This window comes from Scleropages formosus, chromosome 1 (assembly GCF_900964775.1).
Source record: "Scleropages formosus chromosome 1, fSclFor1.1, whole genome shotgun sequence".
Taxonomy (NCBI): domain Eukaryota; kingdom Metazoa; phylum Chordata; class Actinopteri; order Osteoglossiformes; family Osteoglossidae; genus Scleropages; species Scleropages formosus.
Genome location: NC_041806.1, coordinates 698381 through 711242, shown reverse-complemented (window position 1 = coordinate 711242; position 12862 = coordinate 698381). Strand labels below are relative to the sequence as shown.

The 12862-nt window shown below is 48.4% G+C and overlaps 1 protein-coding gene across 1 annotated transcript; it reads right to left on the bottom strand.

Annotated features, from left to right (window-relative positions):
* On the bottom strand, window positions 1-8842 carry LOC108919731 (tumor necrosis factor ligand superfamily member 14-like). Its single transcript, XM_018727966.2, has 4 exons — window positions 8354-8842; window positions 4850-4901; window positions 4603-4680; window positions 1-1503 (listed from the first exon to the last, which is right to left on the bottom strand). Exons 1-4 carry the CDS (start codon window positions 8546-8548, stop codon window positions 1121-1123), a joined length of 708 nt encoding a protein of 235 aa, XP_018583482.1. The 5' UTR covers window positions 8549-8842; the 3' UTR covers window positions 1-1120.
* Window positions 8843-12862: the final 4020 nt, after the last annotated feature.

Here is a 12862-nt window from a genome sequence, read left to right as displayed (position 1 = left end):
TTTAAAATGTATAAGTATATATCTATATATACATTGCTGATACATAGAAGCCCTTTTGCATAAATAAACACAACAATTTCAAAGCATTGCCGGGTTTCACAATCACATGTAAGAAAAGATAAGTGCAAAATAAATGTCCCAGTGTTCCAGGTTCAAAAGTGCTGCCCTGTATTATTTCTAAAGTCCATTTCTGGTGTGAACTTCAGTACCTGAACTGAAAGTGAATAGACATTGTCAGTACTGAGCAAACTGTCCATTGTTATTATTACAGTGGGACCTGCAATCACACAAGAAAATGAAATTATTATTATTATTATTAATATTATTATTATTATTATTATTATTATTTCCCAAGAGCCAGTAACAGTGCTGATGTAAACATTGTTGCTTCCAGCGAATCACGCAGCCATTCGACAAACAGTATCGGTTTTTAATACCTGAATATCAGGTGATATTTATCGTCATGTATTGAGGGACATTTTTATAATCTACCGTAATTTAATACACTGGCATTTCTGTAGATTTTAAATGGCATCTGGTCCAGCAGTACCACATTTTACAGCTCATACAAAAAACACCAAAATTCCCAAAGTTTTCATGAATCAGTGAGTAACGGGTTAATAATACAGGTTTGCCTCCGAGAGCCAGGAAAAGGAGACGCGAGCTGTAAACATGGTGGAAGTGGAGCGGAGTGAGTCCAGCGGCCATTGCGTCCACTCTGCTCAAGACATTGCAGAAACTCTAGAAAGGGCCACTGGAAATAAATAAGTAAAACACTGAAAAGGAGGAGCTGGTCGTCTCACGCCATGAGTCCTGCTTAAAGAAGATCCTTGTGAAGCACTGTGTTCGAAACGTGGGAGGTATAGCCCTCTGCGCCCGAGCGACGGCGACGACTACAGAGCCTCTTCCCCAAGTGCTCCAAGGGCACGCTTTCCAAGAAGCGACGAGAAAAGATCCGTTGGCAATTCGCCTCCCGCCCGAATGTGGCTGCGGACAGAATTACGTCCAGCCGCATCGTCCGTGGACAGAAAAGGAGCACGTTGCGAATGTCTTTGGAGACGTTGGCCAGGCGACGATGCTTCCGTGGGGCTCTTGAGCGCTCCACAAAGCTGCCGCCGACCTAAATCATGTACGCGCCAAAGAAGTTGTCCGACGACTCCTGGTAGAGCAGCTGGGAGGGTTTCTCCACCTTGACCACAATGCTGTCGTTTTTGTACAAGTGGAATGTCCCTGCCAGGTAGCTCGTGTCTATTCCATTCTTCTCCTTCTCTCGGCAGTGGAAGTGCTTGGCCTTCATGAGCTCCAAGGGGCCGTTGTAACGCGGCGTGTACCGCTGCACCACGTGCTTGAAGAGGGAGCAGTCAGCGCCAGAGAAGTGCACCCTGGAGTAGATGAAATAGTAGCCCTCCGTCTGCACCAATAACCCACCTTCTTTGAGCTTCATCCCATGGATGAATGTGTCTCCAAACTCCCTCCAGGTGAGCATGCCGTCAATGGCAATCCCTGAAGGAAAATGCAGAGAGCAGGAAAGAGTGTGAAGGCTGGTGTCGATGGTGCGACCACATGAAGGATGCTGTAGAGCCGTTGCTCACAGACAGAGGCCTGACGTGAAGGAAACTAACTGGTGCTTTCATACTTTCCTTCCCAAGAGAGGCTCTGCTGTTAAGCCCTCGAGAAGAGCAGACACCACGGCAGTTACGGCCTTCTCCTTGCAGATGACACATCTGGTTGAGCAGCACCTTCCAAAACTTACCATGCAGGTACTGTGCAGGTAGGGTACAAAGCTGCCATGGCTACTCACTTCGGAGGACAAATTGTAAAGGACGTCCAGCACAGGACGAACCCAAAGGTGTGGACTGTAGCCCGAGTTAATATCGGTCACACGTCACCCGCTACACATCATACGTTTAAAATAAATACAAGAACTGGACCGCAGGACGTCTTTGTTCAGTCACCGGTCCTTCTAGATTTTACTGCGGTATTTTACGTTTTAAAGCAGGCTGAAATCGCACTGAAACACGTCCAATATTTGCTGCGGCGTCCGCCACCGACTGACTCGTGACTGTGGGAAATCTACACTGGGAATGAAAGGCTTTCGCCAAAGAAGTGGAACGAGCACTTCGAAACGCGGCGTCGGAAACGAGGGAGGAACGGGCCGCACACCTTGGACTGGAGGAACGACGCGGGCGTATAAAGGCCCGTTTCCCAGCAGACGTGTAGAGCTGCCCAGCTCTACTTTTCAGACTATTACACATTTGCCTTCACACATGTAATGCGACACTAATCTGTCTCCTGAAACCGTGGCCACGGTGCCGTTTCGCTCTCTTCACGCCGAGAAGGGTGACACATTCTGAAATTGACACTGGATTGTAGCAAGTCGCTCGAGCTTGCAGAACATGTACCACAGCAGAAAAGGAAGCGGTTGATGCATCTCAAGCCCAAGACTCATATGAGTGAGCGTTTTTTCCACAAGAAACCTCTCAAGCTTCTTTCCGCTGCAATCAAAGTCTTTCGGCTTCATCTGCGTCGCAAACAACTGGAGTCGCAAAACAACAACAACAACAACAACAACAACATGAACAACACGGCTGAAAGAAACATAAAACACTTGCAGATCCCAGAGCCTCCGAGGTACTTTTGTTAAGTCTGCGGAGCGACTCGTGGACAATGCGTCTTCCTTACGTATTATGTGTGCTTCATGTAAACAGAGTAGAGTGAAAAACAGAGTGAAACAGGGACCCCTCGCTCTGTCCAAATTCGTTTCCGCATGATGGAATGAGCCGAACACTGTATTTTCACAGCACATCCTGCTTTTGCAGTGGAAGGAGAGAAAGTTCTTCATGGTCTGGACAGCAAGTGACTGACGATCATTTACACATCACTAGCAGGACCGTTTTTACCGTACTGTTTCCTGAAAAGTACTTCAATCGAGGAGACCCTGACTCGTAGTCCAGCAAGGTCGAGGATTCAAACGTGGCATCTTGAGAGTGGGAAGCAGTTCCCTATCCCATGTTCTGACCGCTTCCTACAGTAGCTGTGAATTAAGCACTTTGAAAGAACTTTGAAAACACACTTGTTGGGCTGTCTTCAGTACTGTGGGCGTTGACCTGGCCTGACCTCTTCACACTGATTTACTCTGTTTACTGTACCACTGTTCCCTCTACACACCAAGTCTCAGTGTTGATGGCCTTCATATGATGGCAGAAACGCACACTATTCTCCATCAGGCCTGTGTGAACCTTCTCACAATCCCTCAAACATGAACTCTATAATTGAGCTGAACCTAGAGAGACTCAAATGTTCATCCTTGAGTTGCGTAGAGTGTCTGAGTCCAGCTGAGCACAGAGTCAAGCTGAAAACCCTTCTGTGTAACTCAGCTCACTGTCTGACTCCTTGACTCTGCTAACACGGGACGATATCGCCGTTCATTAGATGCAGGTTACCTTAAAGTACCTGTGATCAATAAGACCTCAGTAGGAGGTCGCGCCTTTAGTTATAGAGCACCTACACTGTGGAAGAGTCTACCAGTTACTGTCAGAAATGCCCCGTCTGTTTCTGTTTTCAAATCCGGACTTAAGACTTACATGTTCACTCAGGCATTCCACCTCGAAATGTAATTACATCTGCCTTGGTTGTTTATCACCTTTGTAAAAATGCGTATTAAATTTACTTAAGTAACAAATTACTAACTCTGTTCGTTCTTCTCGTTGAGCGCTACCTCGCTACATAAGACCTGAGGAGGCTGGCCAGTGGCGACAGACGAATCCCGTGCTGACAGAGGATGATGTCCACCTGCCGTGACGATCGAGACGTTCCATGCAGAGTCGGGGATCCAAGATGCCATTCACCAACATTATCATCATTACTTGTTAAACACTGACTTACGAATTGCTATTTTCTAGAATGCCCAGGAGGGGTGGGCAACCACTGGCCCGTGGATCCCCAGAGGTTTTTTTTCTCCCTCAATCTTCAGTTGGGAGTTTTTGTTCCTTTCCCCGGTGGCCAGCAGGTATACTTATAGCGCTATAATAAGTTCTTCATTATGGTAGCCATTAGTCAACTGTCTTCTTTGTTTGTATCTGTTTTTCTTGCTTTATGCCTGTGTTAAAGCATTCTGTGTCACTGCGTGAGAAGAGCGCTCTATAAAAATAAAAATAAATAAATAAAACACAGTGTACGTAACTCGGCTAAACGCTCAGACTCTGTTGACCTCCTTCCTCAAAAATCCCGGTTCAGTTGGACACTCGTTGACTTTGACTCTCTGGCTCTGTGTTTTACCGTGAGGCTCAGATACTCTCTGTCACTCCGAAGAACTCATTGGCTCGGACTTTGTGACTCAGGTGTTTCTTCTCACGCTCAAAGGGGGCCCATTTCCAAGTGCTCAATGCTCTCCATCTGCTCGCGAAAGTCCTTCCTCTCACTCGAATGGAGATTCCCTTCGAAGCAGGAGAAGCCAGTCCTGAAAGTGGGCTCCACAGGGGAATGAGGGAATTTCTCTCAGTCATTTTTAACAATTACATGAAACAGTTTGTGAGCGCAAGACCACAGGCGCCGAAGCGCTATAGAGAGTCGTGAGGAGCAGCCCGCGGCTCCGCTCCGTACCTGTGAGGTGAGCTGAAGGTCTGGATGGCTTCACAGGTGTCCTCGCTGTTTTTGAGAGAACTTCGTTTTCATATTTATCTGTAATAGAATGTGAGGTGAAGCGTCAGTTCAGCTGGGTTAGGTGTTTTAGGTGTCAGACGCTGCCCCTCACTTTGAAAACCATGTAGAGAAGAGAAATGATGGAGAGCTGGAGGTGCAGAGCTTCTCCACTCACCAGACCGTAGCCCTAAAGAACGAGCGAACGCACCTGGAATGCCCTTCAGGGCAGAGGCAGAGGCGGAGGTGGAGGCGGAGTCTCCCTGCAAAAGAACAGTGTGTCAGCAGTTATGAGCACGAACACGCGCACACACACACACACACACACACACACACACACACACACACACGTTCCACTTCAATTCAATTGAAAGAGAGAAGAGGAAAAAAGAGACGTGGAAGTAAGACATAGAGGGTAGTTTTCCTTGTTAAGAAGGAATCCGTTTATTCTCTTGCCGAGCAGTTAGACTTTTGCAGAAAAGAACGAGGAGCAGTTATAGGACAGGTAAAGGGCACAGTCTGTTTTCTCCAAAATTAGCTCTTTGCCACAAGATGACCCAGTTGCATGAACTGGTACATCACTGTGAGCACCGCTACGTACACTCTTAATATTATGTGACGGGAGAAAAGCATCAGATAAATTATTATTATTATTATTATTATTATTATTAATGATGATAATAATAATAAGAAGAAGAAGAAGAAGAAGAAGAAGGAGAAGGTTTGTGTCTTTGGTTGTCAATGTTCATACAAAGAAGCACCTGTGAATCAGGAAGTGAGAATTAAAGGGGAGAGTTATAAGGAGCCCCCAAAACTCCCTGAGAGCACAGAGAAAACACACGAAACCAGAGCAGACAGTCACCAAAACTGCCAGTCCCCACCGAGCCGGGCTTTTCGCTCAGAGCATCGCTGTCACGCAGCTGCGTTACTCATCTACCATCTTTCTGACAGGAAGAGCGTGAACGAAGTATCTTTGTCCGCGGAGCAGCAGGGTAAACTCCCAAGGTAGAAGTGATACCGGCAGCCCATGATGACTGGGGCTGATGACTCCCCGCCATGACGGACGAGACATCCCTGCGTGAACTGGGACATCAAGTTAACGCTCGGCTGCAAAGTTATTGTTAATTGTAAATTGACTTAAAAGTCTTGTGTAATCTAGAATGCTGGGGGTCAGGGGGGGTCAGCCACTGGCGCTTGGACCCCCAGAGGTTTTTCTCCCTCGTCTTTCAGTTTTTGTTTCTTTCCTCCAGGGCCAGTAGACAAGCTTATAGCTCTAATAACCGCATGGACGCAGTATTACTCCGGTATACAGTCAACTGTTTCATGTGTTTCTTTACCTTCTTCCTGTGTTCCGCTCTCTGTCGCTGTGTGACCAGAGCTCTATAAAAATACACTGAATGAGTTAATAACTGTCTAGTTACAATAAGTTTCCCTAACGGCTACAGCAGAGCGCAGCAGAAGCCAAAGAAGGCAGTGAACGTAGCAATGGAGGGTCTCCACTAGGAAGCAGCGCACGGGTCTTAACTTACATTTACACATTAATTTATTCATTTATAGGATGCTTTTCTCCAGAATGATGTACAACTCAGGTTAAATCTGAGCTGCATCAACAGGAGGAAAAGAGCTTTAGACGCACGCACAGCTTGTGTGTGTGAGACACCACCACGTTGCTGGTTCACGTCCCTCCCGCGGCTCCGACAGAAGAAGACATTCAAACAGCAAAGCCGTAGATAATCGCAGCTGATGGTGTCGGACTCATTTATGGAGATGTCAGAAGAGAAATGGCTCTCAGAGAGATGGGCTTGAACGTGGGAAGGATTCAGCAGCTCTGAGGTGCGTGAGAGCGAAAGCCTGCAGTGCTTTCCTTGGTAGGCTGCTCCAGATACAGCGAATAGCAGTGCGCACCTGCTACAGCCCTGTGTGCGCGGCTGTGGTCGTGTGAGCCCCGTTTCCACACGGTGCACTGTTGAAAGCCAAAGCTTCACGCCCAGGTCACGCTCGACGCAGAGCGGTTCTGATCCACGGGAGACGCGAATGACGGAGTGCAAAATTTAGAGGAATTGCTTCTCTTCCCTCTGAAAACATGCCCAGACATTAAAACATGGGCATAGTGTGCTTTTCTGTGACTTCTCTTTCCTGCTGCAGTCATTGCTCAACCTCCTCTTGGGCAAAGTGCATCATTTATGTGTTTTCTGTGACCCCCCCCAAGTGGCGTCTTTAGCAACATGCTAAGGTGGCCAGTGCCCTCCCTCTTGCTGCTTTTCATCATGGCGTGTAGCACAGGGGGAAACTGAAATACCTGCCGCCAGCAGCCGCCTCTAATCCCAGAAGCCTTAGAGCTGGAGCCTCAGACCTGTACAGGCTGCAGGTCGGGAGCCCATCGCCTAACGGCCACTCTGCCGACAGCCGGTGCCGCGGTGCACGCTTGAGGCCCGGAAACAGCATCCTGGCGTGACCCCGAGCTCTCCGGCTGCTGCGCCGAGCGCTGAGCGCTGAGCGCCGGTTGCGCGTGGGCGTCTGTGGGGGACAGATCTCAGCACCTTCGACACCCAGCCAGGAAGCCGTTTCACGAGCGCAGGTGTCCGAGGCGCCTTCTCCTCAGTGAGGGTCTCAGATGCACCAAATGTTTCCTATGTTTCCTACTGCGGTCGAGTGGCAAACACGACTGCTGCCGAAATGGCAAAGCTAAACGTATGAACTGTTTGTGCAAGGTGAAAGTACAATACGGTACTCAGCTACCGACCCGATGACTGCGGAGGAACAACAACAGACAGAACTTTCTAGAACTTTGAATCGTGTTCAGTTACCGCCGTTGTAGCTCGGACTCTTAAATCTTGTGCGGTCGACAACCACATACAGGCCGGGTCGAATCCCTTCCGGGTCCAGATTTGACCTCTTGCTGTCGAGCCCCTCGTGGGGGTTCTTCCCCTCAACTGATACTGTAGAATTACTCTGCTCTATAAGTGGGTGAATCATAGTAAGTAGCTTAACTTTGCCGTAACTTACTTTGGAGGAAAGCAGCAGAACTTTATTGAAAGTACTGTACTTTTCGAAGAAATACATGACCAGGTAATGTGGCTTTAAACACTTCCTCATTTACATGTACCTGCACTCACTGAGCAGCCACTTTCCTCCAAAGTGTGGAACGTGTGGGAGAAAAACGCACAGAGTTCATCACAGGAGCCCGAGGAGAGATTCGGGTGCAGACACATGATTCTAGAGTGGAGTACAGTCAGTGCGTCACATCGCACAGTACGAACCAGTGTACTTTACCACACATGGGCTGAAGATGAATGCAGTGATAAATGAGAGACAGACAATGCTCTCGGGTGCAGAAGAGCGCAGGTGTGAGATTTAATCCCGAGACATTTCCGTTCATTCATGTACCTGCTATAACATACAATCGCTTGTGCACAAAAGCTCATCTTTACCGTACCGGTTCAGGGTAAGTGTCTCGATCACCGGTGCTGCAGCAGGAGGTGGGATTTGAACCCGGCCTGTTTCGGTCCAGAGGAAACGGGTCTGAACAGCTGCTGCCCCGACAGAGAGTTTTGCTCGTCTATTTAGCAAGGAGCTAAGAGTTGAATTGCTGCAAGATGTGAGTGGGGCGAAGTGAAAGTGTGTAAGCGGTGTGAGGTGTGCAGGGAGGTCAGTAATTACAAGTGGGGACTAAGGTGAGCGAATCGCTGCTGCTGGGATGGAGGGTGGTACTCACCAAAGGTTTTTGGTACAGCTGGTAGATGAAGAAGGCCTCGACAATCATGCCAAGCAGCAACAGGCTCACCAGTAGCCAGAGCAGCCGCCAGGCTTTCCCGGCCCCGCGGCGCAGGGGGGCGGGGCTAAAGGGCCGTGAGGCACCTGCCTGACTGTCCACCACAAACACCTGGGGGCACGGAGAGCCGTCTTCCATCGCAAGAGAGTGGCTGAAGGGAATGCCAAGCGGCAGCGGCAGCAGTAAGGAGCTTGCAGATGCTTCAGTTCAGTCTGTGGCGGCGGCAGCGGGGGGTCCTCGTGACGCAGGGGGTGCCGATGCACGGGAGCGCATTTCAGAGCGATGAGCGGCGGCAGAGCAGCGGGGGAACACCGAAGCCTCAGCCTTCACCCCGTCAGTTATGTGCTGTGTCGTCACACACTCACAACTGGGCGAGTGTTTCCTGGAGCACAAGTAGAAATGCAGAACAGGGCAGGCGCGTGCGCACGCACGTGTGTGTGTGTGTGTGTGTATCCTGAGTGACCCAGAGGGTTTATTTAAACCAGGGAGCCACGCCCTCAGACTGGCTCAAGTCCCCGAGCATGACACTTCCTGCCTCGCTTTTTTGTTACGTTCTCTCACTCTCGCTCACTCTCGTTCCAACATACTCAAACATTGTTTTTTTCTTTCTTGTTGTGCTTTTTTTGAAGACGGCAGTAAGGAACCCGGTATCTCCTCCATCCATGGTGCATCACTTGCTTTCGATATTGCTCCGTGAAGGTGCAGGCATAAAGATGCCGCTCTCCCACGTGTGCAGGTGCCTGATTCCTTGGCTTCCAGTCTGGTTGGCTGCCATCCATCCAACAGCCCTCATTGTGTGTGAAAAGTGCGCATCGTTATGATTTATTCCAGATTCGTTCCACTGGCATGACACTCTAGAGACATCAGTCAATGGAGGTGAAAAGGGAATACCGAAAACCAAAAGTCCCACCGATGTCTATTCGACTGTAAAAGGCAACTGGAAGGATCAAGAAGAAACCAGTGAAGGAGATGAAAATTAATCGATTATTCCAGCACCTTTACACAAAGTGATTACACCATGAGAAATCATAACTTTACTTCTTTATACAGCTGTATCAGTCCTGGGTTAGCACCTCCACTGAGGATCCTCCACTCCATTGAGAAACCATGTAAGGACCTCTTCAGAGCTCTTGACCAACTGGGGTCACACGCTCCATCTCTCATTCCCTTGCTGACTTATTCGTACGTGACAAACGCATCTACATTCACACACACTCACACATACTGTTCAAAGTAAAAAAGAACAGAAATGTACACCTACATTTGCTCACCAACCTAGACAGAGTGACACAAGGACATTCACACGATATCACTGTTCAGTGGAACACTGCGTACCATAGGGCATCATTAGTTATTGGTAATGTCCGCCTGTGCGCATGACTGTGGTTCTGAAGCAATCGCACTAACATATAAATAGACAGAGGAAAAAGCCGCTCTCCCAGACTCTGAGCTTGTCTAACTTAGAGTGTGTCAGTTCCGGCGCTGGGGTGACTGGGGGAGGTGAGAAAAAAAGAGAGAAAAACCCCCCTCCCACACTGTCCCCATGAAAGTGGTCATTTACTATGGTTGGTCAAAGGCCAGGGTTGTACGGTCTTGTGCAGACACTGAGATGATGGGCACTCGTGAATGTGTCAGCGTGTGTGGAGGGGCAGGCGAAGACACACAACATCTGATGCGTGTGTAAAGATGTGAAAGTTCCGATCTGCACACAGCTGTTCTTTCAAAGCCCCCTGACACGGCATCTCTCGCCCTTTCTCTCCCCACCCGTCTCTCTGATGGTTTCTGTCCCACCATACCTCTAGATGGTGGTTTCCCTGACTTCCCCACCGCAGTCTTACCAGAAGGATATGAAAGGCAGTGGGGTGGAGAAAGAAAACCAGAAAAGTGGGCCTGTTAAATCTCAAAAACCTTCAGCGTGTGCAGTTTCACCCATGGCTGACGACAGAAAGAGAGAAAAGCAAAAGAAGGTTCCTGGAAAGCGGGACCAACTGGGTAGCACACGTTGTCCTCACTGGCACATGACCATCATCACACGTGTCCACCGTGTCGCAGTTATCATTAATTCTTTGTATACCAAATACAAGCCTCCTTAGACTGGCGGTGGTTTGATACAGGTCTATACTTCCTTAACCAGTGGAAACGTAAACGGATGGATAATAGCAGATGGTGCTGGACTCAGTTATATAGCTATCAGCAGATCAGGAGAGAAGTGGCTCTGAAAAGATTGCCTCGAAATCCTTCTCGAATGCTGGGAGGGATTCGGTAGCTCTGAGGGATAAAAGGATTTTGTTCCGCTATACTGGTGCCTTACCAAAGACTTACGGACTTTTGAGTCTGGACCCCAGTGAGTGGAACCTCCAAGCAGCCAGAGGTGGAAGAGAACAGTGCTCTTGCTGGGGTGTAGGGCTGATGAGTAAACATTTTTTATTATGTTTCATGTTTTAAGGTGATTCACAGCGTTGGGTTCCACCTGGACAATAGTTCGTACATAGATTCAGGATGAAGATCTGGCATGGTGTTCAACAGCGCCCTGCAGCAAACATGAGATCAACATGGGGTTAGAGAGAGTTTCCAGCATTAAGCGAAATTAACCTTTTACAAACTGAGGCCGAAAGCAAATTATTACAATTTATAATTAATTAACTGACACTTTTTAAAATGAAATCAACTGTAAATTACTAACCCCTCTACACAGCTGGGGGTCTTTTACTCTACAAATCCAGGGTAAGTACCTTGATCCAGGGTACTAGAGCAGGAGGTGGGAGTCACCTGTGTAACCTGTGTAACCTGTGAGGGGAGGGCTGGTGCTTTGAACACTATGCCACCTGCTGCCTATACACTGTTGGCACTTCAGTCAATCCGCTACAAGACGGAGTGAAGAGCACCACGAGACGTGCTGAAGAAGATCGCCCAGTAACAGAGAAGACTGCGTGCGAGACGGCGTAAAGGTCGCGAGATAAGAGAAGTCGCACTTGTCCAGGTGAAAATATGCAAATTAAAGACAAGACAAGAAATATCCGCTTTCTCGGTGTGCGCGACATACGGTACGAGCGGCGGGAATGCATCGGTTTAGGGTTAGCGGTTTACCCTCCGCTCATACTGGAAAAACGGGTAAAGCGATAAGCCCACACGGGTAACTCGGTAACTGAGTTAGGGAAAGTTAGCAGTGAAAATGATATTATTTTAACAACGATAATGCTGCAATTAATCATAGTACTGGCAGAGTGGCACAGTTTTTTCTTACATTCAGGTTATTCGGGTCTCGTATTTGCATTTGTTTCTTTTATCTGCAACTTTGATCCATAGGCATCCCCAGTGTTATTTACACTGATTTACCTGTACATACTGTACTGCCAGCTGTGCTTTACTGTATCACTTCAGGGTAAGTACCTTGATGAAGGAGAGCACAGCAGAAGGTGGGATGCAAAGCTGCAACCTCCGAAACCAAAGACAGCAGCTCCAACCACTACGCCACCTGGTGGAATCGGTGATGTTTATACAGCGTCGCCGCGTCGAGCGCTTCGGAAACAGGAGCACGTTTTCGAGGAAGACGTCGAAGCGCCGGAGCAGGAGCCGCACGAACGAGACGGGGATGGATCTCTGAGACGGCACGGCAGGAACGTTGCCCCGAAACCACGGAGGGCTCTCGACACACGCTCCGTGTGCTTTCCCGGGACTTTCGGTGCAGATGTTCTCCTTGGGACATTTCTGTGACATACGGTCAACAAGGGCTTTGTTCGCAGCGGTTTAGAGTGTTTCTCAAGACCAAAAACGAAAGTGTTTGGTGAGAAAAAAAAGAAAAAAGCTTTTCAGAGCAATGAGGAATAGAAAGTCAGAAATACACACTGCCCAGACAAACAGCTCCAACTAAAGTGTAAATCTGATGTAAAAAACGGAGCATGAATGTAAGAAAGTTGCAAGCAAATCAAAAATGCGGCAGTAAAAGGAACTGCATTTTGGACCAAAATATGACGTATGAACGTATGGAGAAAATTTGCTAAACGTAACAGCGGGTAGTTCTGGTGCCGCACACTTTCTGGGCTGTAGGTTTGCATCCAGCTCGCTTTGTGTGTGTGTGTGTGTGGTCTCCCTGCATTCACATGGGCTTCCCCCAGGTGCTCTGGTTTCCTCCCGCACTCCAAACACCTGTAGCGGAGCGAACGAGAGCCGCATTTACCCGCTGAGCCAAAGAGCACGAGTGCGGAACCACCTGAACGGGACTCACTTCCACAGCGTTTGCAGTGTGTGTGTCTGCTGTTGGCGAGTTTGTGTGATCAATAATCACCGAATGCTACGAGTGCAGAAATGATACGTTCGTATTCAGTCGCCTCCAAGATCAAGGTCTTTCTTCAATTCATGTCATTTTAAACTGGTTTTAACTTTGATGCAGGTCAAAGTTTACGAAATGTAAGAAGCCTTGCAGAGTGTTTTGTGTTTGTTACAGCCCTACAC